General features: G+C 29.9%; 2 protein-coding genes and 1 pseudogene across 2 annotated transcripts; 2 read left to right on the top strand and 1 right to left on the bottom strand.

Moving 5' to 3' along the window:
- Positions 1–5,227: 5,227 nt before the first annotated feature.
- LOC11435500 (cytochrome P450 72A68-like) lies at positions 5,228–10,659 on the top strand. The gene is made up of 5 exons (XM_003617718.4): positions 5,228–5,580; positions 8,298–8,512; positions 8,715–8,959; positions 9,090–9,477; positions 10,131–10,659. The coding sequence occupies exons 1-5, from the start codon at positions 5,310–5,312 to the stop codon at positions 10,560–10,562; spliced, it is 1,551 nt and encodes a 516-aa protein (XP_003617766.1). The 5' UTR covers positions 5,228–5,309; the 3' UTR covers positions 10,563–10,659.
- Positions 10,660–12,868: 2,209 nt separating this feature from the next.
- Positions 12,869–16,830, top strand: LOC11442510 (cytochrome P450 71D11-like; annotated as a pseudogene).
- A 1,906-nt stretch (positions 16,831–18,736) lies between these two features.
- On the bottom strand, positions 18,737–19,630 carry LOC11433260 (putative receptor like protein 25). Its single transcript, XM_003617715.2, has one exon. The coding sequence runs from the start codon at positions 19,628–19,630 to the stop codon at positions 18,737–18,739; it is 894 nt and encodes a 297-aa protein (XP_003617763.2).
- Between the last annotated feature and the right edge of the window lie 322 nt (positions 19,631–19,952).

Here is a 19,952-nt window from a genome sequence, read left to right as displayed (position 1 = left end):
CCTTGCAAATTGTAAACAATATATATGAGGCTGGTTTCATGTAAATTTTCAAAAATTTCAGAATCCAAATGTTACTTTTAAGAATATACAGTGAAATATAAATAGATTAAACTACCATTAGATTAATTATAACAAAAGATGAATATATTATATATGAGGATGTATCAAATGAGAAGAGTGGTTATAATAAGAGATGAGAGGAGTCATCTATGTCCATTGGATATAATTTAATGGTTGAGATTAAATGATACCATTTAGTGAAACACGTGACTTTCCTTTCCAATAAAAATACAGGCCACGCGCTTTCAGACATTAATATTCTTAAAGAATGCATGAAGTGGTGTCATAAACCGCGAAACTTGAATGATATCTTTTAAAAATATATTTATCACCATTATAGAAATCCAAATGAACTACCTCTGGTGATAATTTATATTGTATGATGAGTCTAGTCTATTCTCACACTTTCTCTAGTGCACATTGGATGTCTTGATCTTAGTTTATGTGGTTGATTCAGCTTATGCACATTGGACTAAATATGGCAGGGCGTGAAGCTAGTTTTAGACCGCATTAAGCGTTCGATAATGCTATGTTGTTACAAAGTGGTTATAGTGGCGCTTTAGCAATGCAGAGTTTGAACAAATCCACGTACGTTGTTTAATAGAACGGTTGTCAAATAGTTGTTATGGTGGTGCTATAACAGTGTAGGTTGAAGAATTCGAACAAACCGCTATTTTCTACGATTGCAATTGACAACATTGATAATGAAAAGAAATGGCCTAACTTACCTAGAATGACACGTGGTTTATTAGTGGGACTTTCTGTCTTGTAGAATTACTCGTGTGATACCCGTGCGTACGCACCGGTTAATGTATATATTATTGAACAATGAAATTTAAATAAAACAAAATAAATAATGACACTAAAATTTAAGTTGATATAATCATTAAAACAACAAAGTAGATAAATATACAACATACAATAGATATTAAACAAATGACAAATAACTCATGATTATAAATTACATTACACCAAAAAAATGATATCGCCATAAAGATTTAAAGGCTACTAACCAGCATTAAAAATTAGTATAACATCCATACTCAATTTCTTCTTTGTGACAATACTATCAACCATATTAATGATCCATGAATTTTTTCCCAAAGGATTTTATGAACAAAATTCATGTTAGCACATTTATCATGAATAAGATGAAAATCGTCTTTTCAGCAACAAAGTCTTGTGTTCGTTCAAAATAACAATTAACATAATACGGATCATACACCATAAAACGGATTAAATAGTTTTTAATTATACAAATCACATGTTTTTAAGTTTAATCGATATAAAATTTTAATGGTAATTTTAATCCTTCACAAAATTAGAGCTTTTATTGTTGTAAAATAATTGATGTTCAAGTGCAGCCGTAAAATGTTTAAAAATCGGACAAAACATCTCATATTTAGCCTCTTGTAAAAAAAACTCATATTTAGCCTTTTTTTGTTTAAAAAAAAAAAGAAGTAGAATGAAAAAAAAAATAACTCAATAAATAATGCTTGAAATTTTTTTATGTGGGACACCCCTATAAATTCTATAGGCTCTTCAAATAGGTTTTAATGTGGGACACTCCCTATAAAAATTTTGAGTTGAATTTTATATTCAACTTAAATTCTAGACCATTCATTTTATAAAAAATTTAATAAACAATGACATGGAATTTTCTTATAAGCTTATTTTTTATTGATATATAAGGGTTTTTGATATATCCCCACTTGGGATGGTTGGTTGGTCCTTGGTTTTGTTATCCCTTGTAAATTTGTACTTGTTTGGTCATCTGATAAGAAATAATTTGTATTTGTTTGGTCATCTGATAAGAAATATTTGTTGTTGTGTATAAGTATGAGTTATATGTTTCCCATCAGATAAAAGAGTAAATGTTGAACACCTTATAAATAAGAGGATCCATAAATCCATTGTCTTAAAATTTTAGGTAAGAGTGTAGTATCTCTTTTACTTGTATGGTTGCTCTATCTTTAATGTGGACTGTCCCTCACTCCCCTCATGATCCAACAATATTTTCCTTAGATTCTGAAATTATTTAATGCCATAATTGGATAAGAAAGTATCAAAAGAGCACGTTGGTGTAACTATCTGCCGAACTTTTTTTGGCTTAAAAGTTGAGTCAAGGAATAAATTTGACATTACTCCCCTTGCATTCTAGTCTCAAGTTAGCGTGAAATAAAAGTGGCCAAGTTTAATTTTCACAGCTCAATCATTTGCCTCCTCTACAATCAATCAAGGTCGGATTTTGTTGGTAAATATTTTAGTCTCTTGAACATATTGTTTTAGTTTAATACCCGTGATACTTAATGAAAAATGTAGTATTGGAACTTGAAAAGTTAGAGGTTATTTCAGTCAATTAGTTTAGTGACTAAAAATTAATCTTTTGAGGTGAATAAATTAACCTCTTGAATGCTATATAATCATAAAAGTCATAATTTAAAAAAGAAAATACATGTGATCAAAACAAAAAATGTAATGTTTTCGTATAAATCATATTCTATTTTCATTCATATGTTTTTTTTTTTTAGAGAATTTTCATTCATATGTTAGAATTTCTTCAAAAAAAAATTCATATGTTAGAATATCAACAAATGCATCAATAAAAGAACTAAAAATAAAGTTTGTTTAATGTTGATTGATTGAATGTCCTCTCTCTCGTTACCTTCATCCACACAAAAAAATAGTTTTTAATTAATTAATCGATAAACATATCTTAAATTGAATGATATACATCTCCATTGAATTTTCACAACACAATCTCACCTTTTTACCCTTCATTTTTTTCTTCTTCAGGGTACACCTCTATAAAGTATTTTATATGTATTTGCGTGTATCTGTTTAGTATCTTATAAGTATTCAAATATCTCCATTGAATTTTCATAGCACAATCCTAGCATGATGCCATGACATTTACATGGATGATGATTTTAAAGTATTCTGTCTAGACTGAACTTATGAGTTTAAAGATGTTGGTTCCTAAAATTAAAGGAGTGTATCAATCAAGTCATCTATATTTCCATCATCCTTTATAATTACTGCAAGTTGATCAATAATTTGATTAAGCTATTATTTGTTCCCTTCATTCATTATATGTTTGAATTTTTTTTATTTATCATTTTAATTGTGACCAAATAGTTTTATAATGCCAACACTACGTTTGTTTAGAGTGGAACGTCAAAACTTAGATATCTCAAGTTCGAGTCTTTTGTACTAATACAGAGGTATATTTGTCATCATTGATACAATATTAAATAAATTTAATGGTTATTGTTGAAACACTCAGTCTTAACGTAGTAGTATTGGAACTTGGAAGAGTCAGACGAAGCACGGATACTCTTTGAATTAGATGTGTATCGGTATCGGACATGTATCTAACACCGATACGACACCGACATTTGTAATTACACTGAATTATGTAAATTTTTCAAATTATTAGCTGTGTCGGAGTGTCAGTATCTGTGTGGTGTCCGTATTCGTGTTTCATAGGTAGGTCGTTTAAGTGAGCATAGCTCAGTTGGTATGAACAATACATAAAATATACAAGATCTGAGGTTCAAACTCCGCCATCACATAAAAAAAACTAAATTGATACCATACAATAATTTTATAATTTCAGATAATTCAGCCTAATAGGGTTTCTTTCATATACGTATACGATGATATAATACCTTCCTCCATTTGTTTGAGATCCAAGTCAACTAAATTATAGAAAATTTGTATTATTGTACCCTATTTTCTTAGTTGCATCAATATTTGATTAGTGTTTGTTTGAACTATGTACTATTATGACCTCGTCTTCTTAAGAATAAAAAATTAACACACTTATTTTCATTTTGATTATAAAAAGTTAAACAATATCCTATGAAGTACTCCCTTTGTCCCTTAATTACTATAAGCATCCATGATTTTTTTTCTTCACATATATTAAAAAACTGGTTAGTGATTTTATTTTGTCTATTTTGTACGTAGGTCATGCTAACATATGTGACATGTCCTTAGGACTTATGTTGAGAATTACACAAATAACAAGTATGTGTTGAGATCCAATAGTCCCAATTCTAAACTTACGAAAACTGAAATAACAGCTATAACAACTTTATTTTTGGCATGATGGAGAAAAAACACTCCTTACCATGATGTCCTGCATAGGATTAAGTTCTAGTTAAACCTTTGGCACCAAATTTATGCTCTTCTAATTGGGTGTACAAACTTATTATTGGGTCATTAAGGGGAGCTGGGGGACCGTCCACATCGAGACTAAAACAACCGCACAAGCAAGAGAGACACCACACTCTTACCCAAAATCTTAAAGCATTGGGTTTATGGGTCCTCTTACTTATAAGGTGTTCAACCTTTACTTTTCTATCCGATGTGAGACATATAACTTACACTTGCACACAACACTTATCATGATGTTCTGCGTAGGATTAAGTACTAGTTTCTTTTCTTGGGAGCTTCATTCTCCTTAACATACAAAAATCGGCCTAGTACCACTAACCGTAAAAATAAAATCCAGATTTTTATTTCTAGGTGTTTTTATGAATGTTATTAAGGGGATGTTGAATATCATGATAAAGAAGAGAAAGGAAGAAGGTAAAGAAAGGGGAAAAAATAGTTGTTTGTGATTCATTATAAAATAAAATAGACCTGCTCGATCAAACAATCCTTTTTTTTTTTTTTTTTAAGATTAAAGAGTTAAAAGTAAAAAGGTTAATAAGGTTTATGGAGGATCATCTATAATATTGATCTATCTTAGATATTTATGGTTAAAAATTGACAGAATGGACCAAAATATATAACGGCAGAATACATAAGAAATCATATTGAAACGATTTAACGTTATGTGAATATTTTAAAACAAAGAATTAAGTTAAGGGATCGTCTAATCAAATAAGCCAAAAAAATTATTCAAAATCCTGATTACAATTTGCTTTTAATTTAAGAAACTATTTGAAAATTCTGAAATAGTTTAAAATCTACATAGTAATTGAACTTATTTTAATCAAACAAAATAATTTTTTTTTGAAGGATTAATTAAAATATATATATATATATATATTTAAAATACACACTATTCTTTTATTAAAAAAAAACACACACACACACTATTCTAACAACTATGCGCGGGTCATACTCTAGCATTCTATAAAAGTCAAGATTCTGATTTCATATATACACACTTTCACTTTCTTTGCTTTGTTATTACACTATCCATCTTCTTTGCCCCACCAATTACAAAGAGATAAATGGAATGGTATTCAAGCATAATTCCCATCATTGTGACAGTTGGTTTGATATGGGCATGGAGGATACTGAATTGGTTGTGGTTAAGGCCAAAGAAGCTAGAGAAACTGTTAAGAGAACAAGGTCTTCAAGGGAATCCATATAGGATTTTGTATGGAGACATAAAGGATCTTCTTAAGATGGAAAAGGAAGCTAGGTCTAAATCCATGAATCTCACCGATGATATAATGCCACGTGTAATTCCCTACATCCAACACAATGTTAAAATTCATGGTACGTATATGTTTGTTATTTGCTCAATCTTTTTAGGGAACTTCTATGGTACACTTATAATTTTGAGTGTACTGGTACTCTTGTTTCACAAAATATATAAATTAAAGATCACTTTAACGAAATAAAAATATATTTGTCAATATTTATATTTTAGAAAACATCATTTCATAAGAAAAACCATCATTTCATTGTTTATAAGAATCATATTACAAAATTTACATTTTATCGTAAAAAATAATCAATATTCATTGTTATGAGTAATAAAAATTCTTAAAAATTAAATTTTATTTCGTCGAAGCTTTTGGTATATAAAATTTAATTATCTTAGTTGTCAATGAAAGAAAATAATTATTTTTCTTTAAAAAAACAACTTATTTATTATTAATTTTACGACTTGGTGTACCGATACACCTAAATTTATTGGGTGTACCATAAAATTTGCCATCTTTTTATTCCTAAATGTCATGTGTCATCTTTCTATTAATGTACATAATTTTAAATAAGTTCTTATTTTCTTGTATCTTTTTCTAAAAGTTATTGATTTTACTTGTATGATTTTAAAAGTTTAAACTTAATTAAGAAAGTTGAAGAATGTTAAATTACCCCTATAGTTAATTTTTTTGTATAGAACTGATATACTTGATTAATAAGTCAAAATAATGTAAATGGAGTTTGGATATAAAAAAGTTAATTGAATGTTTATTAGATGACATTTTTATGTTATAAGTGCTTAAACTCGATAACTACTACAAAGTCCAGTGCAAATTATTGGTATGTGGTAACTGGTGTACACGTTCAGCGTGTAAATGTTGTAAACTCTATGATACCGAATTTGATTCTTTTTTTTTTTTTTGACAAAAGAAACAAAACGATATTCATTCAAATTAATAAAGAATATCAGTCACAGACATCGCTAAAAATATAAGGGGTGAATCTGCAAAATCTGTGAACAAACTCACAACACCTAAGTTAATAGCATACAACGACAAAATGTCTACAAATAATATGATAAAATCTAAGTCACGGAAATACACATGCTTCTGGATGTGCAACGTTGACGCCCAAATCATTGATTGAATTTGTAATTGACTGAAGTCGATCTTTTAATAGGAACTAAACGAACACCGTGACAAGACGCGAAGTCAAACGTCGTACAAGATGACAAACAACAAAACACCGCACTTAGACATCGAAATCACAAAAACTACAAAAAGAAAAACTTTATAGATGTGAAAACGGCTTATTTAGATTGAAAGAAATGGGAAAAAGATGTAGAGAGTGATTCTAGGTCAAAAATGACCTAAAACCACCATCTTCGATGAATGAGAAAGAAAGCTTAGAGAGAAGTTGAAGTTTCTCTCACTGAAAAATTAGGGTCGGCTTTTATCGAGTTTGATTCCTTATCATGCACTTGATTGTTAGTACACTTTAAGATAATTTGGGATTTGGGTTGATATTGTTAAAAGGTGTCTTGACAGTCCACGTGAACTTAATTAACTCAATTGATAGGGACAATGCATAATATATGCAAGGTTCGGGATTCAAACCCCGGTCACCACAAAAAAAAAGTTGTCATTACAGTTATTTTAAATACCAACTAAATCATTTAAATAATAAATAAACTCTTCTACAAAATGTCCCTGTATACAAAGTTGAATTTAAGATAATTTATGATTTGGTTACGTTGTAAAAGATATCTTGACAGCGATTTTAAATATCAATTAAATCATTTAGATAAACTCTTCTAAAGGTTCACACTAAGGTGAATTTAATAACTTTTTTTGTGAGTTAATTTAATTTTTTTCACCGAAAATGTTAAAAATAAAACCTAGACAATATATATTACTACTAAGAAAAGAAAGTTTAATTATCGAGAAAAAAATGGATATTAGAAAGAAAAAAATTGTTTAATTATGTTTTTTTGAAAGAATGTTTAATTATGTTTTTTATGTACAAATGTTTAATTATGTTATTAAGGTCAAATTTAAGAACACATTTTATTTGTTTTATCTTTAATTTTTTGGGTAATTCAATTTTTTTATACAATAATTTAATTGTTTTATTAGTGATCGATCCATTCATATCTAAATGTGATACCACTTCGTAGCTCAAGTGTCAATCTCACAAAATCATTTGAAGTACAACGCATGCCTTAAATCGTAAAATATATTTTAATTTGAGGATGGACTTGTTTTGCTTATTGTGATGTGGGATATAAATAAGTTTGTTAGGGTTCAAATTTAGGAAGTTGGCCAGTCTCACAAAATCATTTGAAATAGAACGTATGCCCTAAATCGTAAAATATATTTTAATTTGTCGATGGACTTGTTTTGCTTATTGTGATGTGGGAGATAAATAATAAAGTTTGTTATGGTTTGAATTTAGGCATTTTCGATTGGTCCAACCTTATTTAAAGTACAAAACCACTTGAATTAATAATCTATTTGGTAGAGAACACGGGTTTTTACCTTTTTTTAAAAAAAAATTAAATGTAATTCATTAATCGATAACTTTTATCATTTTTCGTTTTTTTCTTCAAAAAAAAAAAAACATTTTTCGTTTTTATTTTGTTAACTGAGTATTTACACAAATTTGTTTGATGGATAGTCAAATCCATTTAATTAAAAAAAAAAACTCGTAATTATGTTGTTTGTTTGTAACATGTTTGCAACTAACCATAATGGAAATCTTCTTATAGAGTTGCAAATGTTATGTAGGGAAGAATTCTTTTATGTGGTTTGGAACAAAACCAAGGGTGATTCTCACAGAACCTGAGCAAATCATAGATGTATTGAACAATATCTCTGACTTTCCAAAGAATAATCATAAGATTTTCAAGTTACTAGTTAGTGGTCTTGCAAGTCTTGAGGGAGAAAAGTGGAGCAAGCATAGAAGGCTAATCAACCCCGCTTTCCATTCAGAAAAATTGAAGGTTATTAGTTTCCCTTTACTAAATAAATATTTAGAAATTGTGCTTTTTTTCCTTCATTTTTGGCCTTCAAAGTACATTTCTGTAAACTACATAGTTTTGTTTATAAGCTAACATATATGCTCTTAAATCTGAATGTTTATGCACCAAGTTTGACTCAAAATTTGAACTATTCCTTATTTCTTTATTATTTATTATACTATAGGTTATGACACCAACTTTCTTCACAAGTTGCAACGATTTAATTAGAAAATGGGAGGAAATGTTGTCTCCAGATGGATCATGTGAAATAGATATATGGCCTTCCCTTCAGAATTTGGCGAGTGATGTTATTTCTCGAACAACATTCGGAAGTAGTTATGAAGAAGGAAGAAGAATATTTCAACTTCAAATTGAGCAAGCTGAACTTATGACAAAAGTTCAAATGAATTTTTACATTCCTCTATGGAGGTAATTAAGACTAATCTTTATATCATCATATATAGTGTTTAACTATTAAAGTCTATTCATTTTTTATGTCTCTAATATTTGTAATTAATCACTAGGAGGCCAGTTACACGAATGACATGTTTATTTGCAGGTTTGTACCTACTATGGTCAATAGGAGGATTAATGAAATTGGGAAAGATATAAAATCTTCACTTAAGGATATGATCAACAAAAGGGTGAAAATATTAAAGGAAGGTGGAGAAAATAAGAATGATTTATTAGGTATTCTTATAGAGACAAACCACAAGGAAATTAAAGAACATGGAAACAACGTGAATGTGGGAATGAATATTGAAGATGTAATTCAGGAATGCAAGTTGTTCTACTTTGCAGGGCAAGAGACTACTTCAACTTTACTTGTTTGGACAATGGTATTATTGAGTAGGTACCCTGAGTGGCAAGCAAGGGCAAGGGAGGAAGTATTACAAATCTTTGGCAACAAAAAACCTAATTTTGATGGGCTAAATAACTTGAAGATTGTAAGTATATATTGTGTTATTATCTTCATATCGTATGAGTTTGATTTTTTTTTTCTTTTTAGTATTTTACTTAAGAGTTGCAACTTTTGTCCAACAAATTTAAGGCTTTGTCACAATCATGAGGTCTAAGCTTTAGAAAATGGCTCTAGATCCCTCAAATGGCTCTAGGGATCCTGGATCATATTGTAACTCCCGATCTGTCTCGGTACCTTTGTAAAAAAAGCAGAAATGAAAATATGATCCATTTAAAAGATGCATTGCTTTTCGTCGCTAAGGATGAAAGTCGGTCGCTAATACCATTAGCGACAGAAAGTGTGACTGATAATTCGGTCGCTAACATATAAAATATTCAAAATTTCGGTCGCTAAAGTAGAAATATTAAAAATGAATCACAATTTTGGTCGTTACTTATTTAGACACACTGCAAATGTATTCCTGGATCCGTCCCTGATTGGACTCTTAATATTTTTTCAACCAGAAAAATGCCTCTAATATTTTCGTATTTGGTATTAGGAATTTAATCTTTTGCCCAAAAAATCTAAGCATTATTCCTGGACTTGCACACTGAAAGCTTTATATTCAACTGGTGTTAATTAGAGTTGATATTTTCCAAAGCCATAATACTCACTTTTAGTTTTTTTTTTTTGTCATAGGTTACCATGATTTTGTATGAGGTTATGAGATTATATCCTCCCATAATTGAGCTTTCGCGAAACGTTGAAAAAAATGTGAAACTTGGAAACCTAACATTATCTGCTGGAGTGGAGGTTTTCATGCCAATTATATTGTTGCACCATGATTGTGAATTATGGGGTGATGATGCTAAAATGTTCAATCCTGAAAGATTTTCTGGAGGAATTTCCAAAGCAACGAACGGTAGAGTTTCATTTTTTCCATTTGGATGGGGTCCTAGGATCTGCATTGGGCAAAACTTTTCTCTATTGGAAGCAAAGATGGCAATGACATTGATTTTACAGCATTTCTCATTTCAACTTTCTCCAGCCTATGCTCATGCTCCAGCCACAGTAATTGCTCTTAAGCCACAATACGGTGCTCATATTATTCTTCGTAAACTGGAAACATAAAGAAGCTTTTTGATGTAATTATATCACAAATCTCTTTTAAATTGAATATGTATTTGGATTAGACTTATATATGAATTTTCTATAAGTTTGGAAGTTATTTAAATCGTATTTATAAGCATCCTATTAATTTGTATTTAAAATTTTAAATTTGTAACAATACAAAGACCTTTTTGTTATTTTTTTTTATTTTTTTTTTTGGAATTGAAGAGGACCTAAGCCCAAAAAAAAAACTATAAAGCTGTTAATCGACGATGCATATTAGAGAAGTACAAATGCTTTATCTGATCAGGATAGTCATAAAAAAAATTGTGTAAATAAGTCACAATTGATCTCTAAACTTGCAAGGGCATCAACATAAGAATTTTCCACTCTAAGAAAACGTAATAATTTCCCTATAAACAATTAAAAAACTAATATATATGATAGTATAGATGACTTGATTAACAAAAAACTATTTGGCCACAATTAAAAAAATTAACAAAAATGAATGAAGTAGACAAATAATAGCTTATAAAAATTAATATCAACTTGCAGTGATTTATAAATGATAGTATAGATGACTTGATTGATATACTCCTATAATTTTTAGGAATCAACATCTTTAAACTTTCAGACTAGATAGAATACTTTAAAATCAGATATCCATGTATATGTCATCATATATATGATATTATATAGAAAATAATTTTTGAACATCTATCTCAATTATACACCTTAAAATAGAGAAGAATAATGAGACTGATGTAATAGATATGAAATTTTAGTGATGATGTGACGAGAACACATATAAAAAAAAAAAAAAAAAAAAGAGAGAGGTTGAAATTTCAATGAGTGTGTCAAAATCAATGGTAATCATTTTATAGTATACATACTCTCTCCGTCCTAAAATGTAAGTAAAAATACTCATTTTCTTTATCTCAAAATGTAATCAAAAAAGATAAATTTTTATTCTATTTATTCTTGTTTTTAAAAAAAAATCATCTTTTCCAACAAAAACTTATGTTTATTTTCATGAAATTAAATTCAAATTACATTTAATTTTCCCTCTCTTCCATTTTTTCATAATCAATAGCGAATGAAAATAATTTTTACATCTTCCTATGAAACTTATTTCAAAGAAAACACAAAAAACTATATTTAAATTCTTATGTTTTAGTTTTCTGTGATTTTTTTTCTTCTTACAAGTTGGGACAGATGGAGTATATCATTGCTTCCTGGTTTATATAATTGAGATCCAAAAGTCAACTAAATTACAGACTAATGAATGCAATTAAACAATACTCACTCCGTCCCGTTTTAAATGACACAATTTAAAAATATATATTGTTCATGTAACACGCTTTGACTCTATTTTTCTATTAATATATAAAGACAAAATATAGTATATAAGATGTTGGATTCGTCTCGACGAATATTTTTTAAATATTAAATTTTCATAATTTTTTCGAATAAATTATTAAAGATATTTAAATTCAAAATTGTGCATTGGCATAGATAACAGAGTTAACTAGATCACATAATATGAGACGGAAGAAGTACCACGTTCATGAAGCTAGCTCGTTTTAAATAAGCCTGGGTGGACCCAGTATCGTGATAGGATTGGAGGGGACATGAAAAATTACTTTAAAAATATTTGATTCTAGTTTTTTAAGCATGTCATTGGTGTATAGTATTCATCGATTCAATTTTAATAATGATTAATCTTCATCTAAGAACTAAAAACCAGTTTAGAACTCTGATCATGGTCTCTCCTTTCAAACATGCATTTACATATACACAAGATTCGAATTTATAAAAAAATTAAAAAAATATTCAAACATACAATGAATGAAGTGGACACAAAATAGCTTAATCAAATTTTTAACAGTCAACTTTGTTGTGATGTAATTATAAACGATAATGAGTTGATTAATACACTACTATAATTTTAGGAAGAAACATCTTTAGACTCTTTCAGTCTAGATAGAGTACTTTAAAATCATACATCCATGTATATGTCATGATATTATATTTTATATATTTGCTTGGTTTGTATAATTGAGATCCAAATGTCAACTCAATTATAGACTAATAAACTCTTATAGTAGTAATCAAACCGTACCAAGCTGATGTTATATTAGCAGGGGCGGACCTTGGATCTTTTTTTTTTTTTTTTTTTTTTATAGTTTGAGTCGAGGACTATATTTATATTTTCGTAGTTTAGAGATTAAATTGAAGAGATATAGATAGTTTTTGGAATTAAATTGATAGTTTATTGGCATTAGCCGTCCGCAAGTTTAACCTGAATTGCAATCAATCACTTAAATGAAAAAACTAAATAGGATCCAATGTGTAGTATAATTAATCTACATGCATTTCCAATAATCAATGTATTGAATAATGGACAAAATAATGCAACTTGTTAGATACTCTGCCTGTATATAAATTTGGACCGAAATATGTCATCATTAATCAAACAAGACTTAACTTTCCAAATGGAGGATAATTTCTTATGGTTCTCCATCTTTTTTAGTCTTATCCTCTAATTGTTTTTTCTCCTAAAAGTAGGAAAGAGATTCAAAAGTAAAAGCAGTGAAATAGTTACCTCAAATAATCTTCCTCCAGGTCCTTGGAAGCTACCAATTATTGGAAGCATACATCACTTGATTGGCTCCCTACCCCACCAGAGAATGAGAGAATTGTCCCAAAAATATGGCCCTCTCATGCACCTAAAACTTGGAGAAACTTCAACTATAGTGGTCTCTTCTAAAGAAATTGCCAAAGTGGTGATGAAAACAAATGATGGCACATTTGGTCAAAGACTCGTTTTCTTGGTGCAGAAATTATAGCCTATGGTAGCACTAGCATTTTCTTTTCACCTGCTGGAGACTATTGGAGGAATATAAAAAAAATATGCACATTGGAGTTGTTGAGTGCTAAACGTGCGAAATCATTCCAATCAATTCGAGAGGAAGAGTTGTCAAAATTAATTAGATATATTTCTATAAACACTGGATCTACTATCAACCTTACAGATGAAATATCATCTATGACATATAACATCATTTCAAGGGCAACTTTTGGTGATAAATGCAATGATCAAGAAGCATTTATCTTGTTCATCAAGGAATGTACAAGGGTGGTTGAGAGTGTCAATATCCCTAATTTGTTTCCCTCTCAACATTGGCTACATGTGATTAGTGGAATGGTACATAAATTGAAGACAATGCATAGAAGTGGTGATATGGTTCTTGAGAAGATCATCAACAAAGCAATAACAAAGACCAGTGGAGATGGAAGCCTTCTATCTTGCCTTTTGAATCTCAAAGATGAGAGCTCTCAAACTGGATTTCATTTGACAACCAACATTTGCCATCATTCAGGTTAATTACTACTTTTTTAAGGAAATAATTTTTTTTCGCACAAATTGATACTCTCTCCGTGTTATATTAATTGTCTCTCAGAGTAATGCACATATCTGAAGAAAATGATTATTTATACCAATTTTATAAGGAATATTGTTGTTCACACATTTGGTTTAGCTGAGAAACACGGGTAATTTACCCAAATACCCTTCGGCAGTTAACTGCCGAAATTTTAAAGAACCGGCTGCAGTAAACTGCCGAGGACAACTTCGGCAGTTAACTGTCGAAGAATTTCAAACCTGAAATTAAATAAGAAAATACATCTAAAATTTCCCTTAATTAAATTTAATTCTTTACTGCATGATTCTTTTTATAACGTTGTTGATTTCATTCATATAATTGTGTTGTCATAAATGAAGATATATGAGATCCTAGAATTACATATTCGATCACGTTTCTTACTAGTAATAGAAAAGAGGTTTTATTTCTACAAAAAAAAAAAAAAAGGTTTTATTAATAGAATAATTACAAATATAATTATTTGAAAGAGAGATGAATAATATCTAAAATATTATAAAGTAATAATAGGTTAGTCAAACCTATGAATAATGACAGACATCAATGAAATTAATTACAAATATATTATTCTATCATTTATAATGTTTTTTGTTGATGCATTTTTTTTTATTGAATCACCATTTTAGGTCCATTAATTACCGATGACAAACATTTTTATTTTTTGTTGTTGCGTTTTTCATGTTAATTAAAGTAATAATATCTGAAATATTAGTATAAAGTAATAATAGGTTAGTGAAACCTATAAATAATGACAGACATCAATGAAATTAATTACTAATAATTACAAATATAATTATTATATCATTTGTAACGTTTTTGTTGTTGCATTTTTTTTTTATTGAATCATCATTTTAGGTCCATTAACTACCGATTGCAGATATTATTCATCTCTCACATTTCTTCATTTATGGCAACAAAATCATATGAATGAAATCATAAAAATAATTATGTTTAATTCCTTAAAAGGATTAAAGAATTAAATTTAATTAAGAAAAATTTAGGTGTATTTCCTTATTTAATTTCAGGTTTGAAATTACTCGGCAGTTAACTACAGCCAGTTCTTTAAAATTTCGGCAGTTAACTGCCGATGGACATTTGAGTAATTTACTCGTGTTTCTCAGTCAAACTAAATGTGTCAACAACAATACTCCTTATAAAAGCCCATCTTACTTTGTTTCACATATATTACGAAAAGTTAATGGTGAATTTAACGTGTCCATCTTACATATGAATTTTCCGAGAACACTCCTTATTTATTGAGAAATGATATTTGTACAACCACTTTTTGACAACTTTTGAAACAACCACATCTCTCATACTTACATGTGCTTTTATTCTCTCTATTTTTCTTTCTCTCTCTATTAATTTTGTCCAATAACAAAAGAGAAAAAATGGTTGTCACAAAGGTTGTACAAAATTAATTATACAAATATCACTCCTCTTATTTATTTATTTGTTATAAGTTCAAGTTTTCATCTTCTAAGATACGACTAGTATTAAAAGGGCTATGTTTATATAATTGCACCTTGTAATTTGCATAAGTGATTATATTTAAAGGATAATACTTCTTTTGAGAAAGAGGGCATATAATTAAGGACGGAGGGGTCACATTTTATGACTATAAATACTAGGGTTAATTAAGTTTTTAGTCCTTATAAATATTCACAGTTTTGTTTTTAGTCCCTACAAAATAAAATCACACTTTTTAGTCCCCGTGACATTTTCCTTAAGCATTTTAGGGACTAAAAATGTTGATGGAAAAATTTTATAAGACTAAAAATGCTGATGGAAAATTTTATAGGGACTAAAAAGTATGATTTTATTTTGTAGGGACTAAAAACAAAACTGTGAATATTTATAGGGACTAAAAACTTAATTAACCCTAAATACTATCATTGTAAACTCATTTACTATTAAGTGAACATATGTTTGCCACTACTTCAATAAGTAAGCATAACATTGGAAAAAGAAAAGTAATCGATGTTTTATTGATATTTTAAAATGACAAATAATGTGATATTTGAGTATTTCTTCATGAGATCTCACTATATATCCTAGTGCAGGATATTATTATTGGTGGAAGTGAGCCATCAACTACAACTATGGAATGGGCCTTCTCAGAAATGCTGAAAAACCCTAGAATATTGAAAAGGGCTCAAGAAGAAGTTAGACATGCTTTTGTTAGCAGAGGATATGTTGATGAAAAAGATCTTGAAGAACTGAAATTTCTAAAAGCAGTTATTAAAGAAACCTTCAGACTGCATCCTCCTAATCCTTTACTTCTAAGAGAGTGTGCTGAAACTTGTGAGATAAATGGATACACAATACCGGGCGGAACACACGTGTTAGTGAATACATGGGCAATTGCAAGAGACCAAAAAAATTGGAGTGATGGAGACAAGTTTTATCCAGAGAGGTTCTTGGATTCTCCAATTGATTACAAAGGATCCAATTTTGATTTCTTACCTTTTGGTGCAGGAAAGAGAATGTGTCCTGGCATTTTGTTTGCTACACCTACCATAGAACTTCCTCTTGCACAGTTGTTATTCTATTTTGATTGGCAATTACCATTTGGAATCAGCCATGAAAATCTTGACATGACTGAAGCCTTTGGCAGTGTAGCCAAAAAGAAAAGTGAGCTATTTGTAATTCCAATTCCATACAATCAATGAGTAAGAGTGGAGTTTCATTATGTGAGTTTCTTACCTTTATATATTCACTTTTGAATGTTTCAATAAGTGGCCCTTTTTATTGTTTGGTGGACACATCATTCTTACTAGCTTCTTATTGCAACTAGAGAGAAACTGATAATCTCATTGATTGATTCAACTTCATGCTTCTTAGAACTTTTGAATTCTAATACAAAGTATGTAACTATGTATGACAATGGTTAAGTAGTAAAAAAATTAGCCTAAAGAGAATCAAAATGATAAGTAGAAAATGATGTGAAAGAGGTACTGTTTCATTGAGAATCTAAAACAACTTTTCCAACTTTCAAGAGAAGACAAAGGAGTAAGAAACAAGCAAGTATGTTTATCGAATGGGATTAGCAGAAACAGAGAAAACAAAAATTCCCATGTTATAAAAACAAGTAGTAAAACCAGTTTGATTTGTGAACTTTCATAGTAAACAATATAAGTCAGTGGCATTCCTATAACCTTTTAAAAAGATGGATTATTCACAGCAGTCCGTCTCTCGCTGATTGCTGCGACTGCAATTGCTTCTTAACCTTACAATCACAACTGCAGCTTGTGCTCTTCTGCCATTTTCCAATTCATAGCCTCCATTTCCTTTAGCTGCCATTTTTGTCATTTCCCAATCCAAATCCTTCAAGCGAAGAAAATGGTTCAATTAGTGATATTCATCCAGATTGGTGCGAGAGACACCAAAATCCTTCTTTGAGTCAATATTTGAGAGCCTGATCCAACTGTCATTATAGCTTTCAATATCCAAAAACTAGTGTATGGTACAGTAAAGGGATGATTAACTTAAAATGGTTCTTTTTGGCTTCTTCCAAGATTTTCCTAAACTCTTTCATACTATCTGAATATGAATAACCAGAAAGTAGATTTCCTTGCCCACACAGTTATTGATCTTACTTTCCCTATAATCAATTTTCTATAATACATTCATACAACACGCTTTCAACCAAAAATCAAGCATACAAGATAGCAAAAACAAAAAGAAAACAACATGTACTTACATGCATATTACATTAATCTATTAAATTTCAAATAAACATTTTAACCCACTATTCTGACTAAAACGCCAAAAGATAATGACGTTTAGCTTACAACTGTCTATTCAACTGGTCAAGTTAGGAATCAATATGACATTGCAGCAGCTAATGTCATCAGTTGATTTGGTTCTTAAAGTTCTAAAATTTATTGAGTTTCTTCTATTTGAAATTAACCAGTTCCAAATCCTATCTAGCGTAAGTCTGACACTAAGACATAAAAAAAGTACTATAACTTAAACAAAATCCTATCTGATTTTTTTAGATTATACTTTGTTTCAAAACAAACATATGTCCATCACCAACATGAGTAATATCTTCGTATGCAATTTTAATATCAGAAGCTAAACTATCCAATGCAAATCCTAATGTAATGTGATGAAAGTCTTCAATAAGCTCATTTGAATCAGTGAAATTACCCATATTTGGCATTCTAATATAGTCTGCTAACAGGATCTCACTATCCAAAGTAGTTTTGATGTAATTAAAAGAGCCACCAACAATGGTGTCTGACTTACAATAGTGAATTAAGACGACATACGAGAAATGAATATTTGCAAAAATGGAAAAGGAAAATTGTAACTATAGAACTTCCATCTCAAACTTTTTCATGAGAGGAAATTAGCACTTCATACCACAATCTCAAATAAAAAAATAATACTGGCTTATATATATATATATATATGTAGAAACCACTTTGTGTTTATTTTCCATTTCTCATTTGCAACCATTTGGTCTTATTTTCCTAGAATCTATTTTCTTTATACATTCATGCAACATTGCTGCAACCCAAAATCATCATACAAGTAGAAACAAACATGCACTTCATTTTTAATAATAAATAATACTGGCTAAATAAAGCATAATACATTCACTATTCAATCTTGCAACGCGAAATCAAACTAGATCAAATAAAATGACCGATTTACGCACTTAATTTTTTTTCTTCACAAAAGGAAAAATTAACACAGAAGAGAAAATAATCAGAACAATAAAAACTATCACATCTGCACTATCTAATTCATGGTTGAGCCATGAGTTCTCCTCACTCTTGTGCTCCTTGTCACTCTTTGCTTAGGTTGACCTCCAACCATCATCACAAGCCATCTAGGCTTTCCAATTAACAACACAAAACATCCAAGGCCTATTCCAATAACCATTCCACATCCATATCCAATAGCCACTGGTTTCCATCCAAATCCAAATTTCTCTTCACTCCAAAGGTTGTTGGGTGGAAGCGGAGAATGTTGTTCAGGTTCACATTTCTTTGACAAGGGAAATCCGCATAATCCCAAGTTTCCTTCATATGAGTCATTGGAAAATGTATTGAACTGTTTTCCTTGAGGTATTTCTCCCACTAGATGGTTATGAGAAAGATTCAATACTCCAATACCGTTCAGATTGATTAATTCTGAAGGAATTACACCAGTGAGTATATTTGACGAAAGATCCAATGATTCCATGTTTGACAAGTTTCCTACGGATTGAGGAATAGGACCGGTGAGTCTGTTATGGGAAAGGTTAAGCCCTTTGAGTGAGTGAAGCTCCCCAATAACATTCAGAATCTCTCCTTCAAAATTGTTATGAGAAAAATCAATGTTCACAAAGACTATTGGAATTTTCACCATCACAATGCTGTTTCCTTTCACTGTCATAGTCACAGAATCATAGTATGTCATATCACCTACTTCCATCCTTTCCATGTATTGAGAGCTACTACCTTCTCCAACTTGAATAACATTTTTCATGGCCTTAAAATTTTGTATGTAGGCTTTTGGTAGTGGGCCACTGAAGTTATTGGATGAAATATCAAAAATAATTAAACTAGGAAATGGATGCTTGATATTTACACCGGCAATAGGACCATACAAATTATTCTCTCGCAAAACCAGTACTTCCAAATATTGCATAGTTTGAAGCCAGGATGGAAAATAGTCTTTAATTTTGTTGCCTCAAGATTTAATTATAATTGCTTTATATGGACTAAAACTGGCTGCATAATTGCTTTATATGGATTAAAAACACTATGATGTCATTTATCACATGACAGCCATGTCACTTGAAAATATCGACATGGTATATCTGAGTCAGCATTCTGTTAGTCTAATCAGCATAATTTGACGGCAAGGACCAAACTTACAAACGGAAAAAAACGTTGGGGATGAAAAATTTAATAAAATATATACAGGGAAGCTCGCTTATTTATAGTGACTTTAAACATAATTAACCCTA

The sequence above is a fragment of the Medicago truncatula genome, chromosome 5, assembly GCF_003473485.1.
Source record: "Medicago truncatula cultivar Jemalong A17 chromosome 5, MtrunA17r5.0-ANR, whole genome shotgun sequence".
NCBI lineage: Eukaryota > Viridiplantae > Streptophyta > Magnoliopsida > Fabales > Fabaceae > Medicago > Medicago truncatula.
Note: the sequence above shows the minus strand (reverse complement) of the source record. Positions and strands in the feature narration are given on the sequence as shown.

Excerpts from the sequence above, each read along its gene's own strand:
- LOC11433260 (XM_003617715.2), bottom strand. The coding sequence starts at position 19,630 with ATGCAATATTTGGAAGTACTGGTTTTGCGAGAGAATAATTTGTATGGT.
- LOC11435500 (XM_003617718.4), top strand. The coding sequence starts at position 5,310 with ATGGAATGGTATTCAAGCATAATTCCCATCATTGTGACAGTTGGTTTG. Across the intron at positions 8,513-8,714 it reads TCCATTCAGAAAAATTGAAG|GTTATGACACCAACTTTCTT; the intron begins GTTATTAGTTTC and ends ATTATACTATAG. Across the intron at positions 9,478-10,130 it reads GGCTAAATAACTTGAAGATT|GTTACCATGATTTTGTATGA; the intron begins GTAAGTATATAT and ends TTTTTGTCATAG.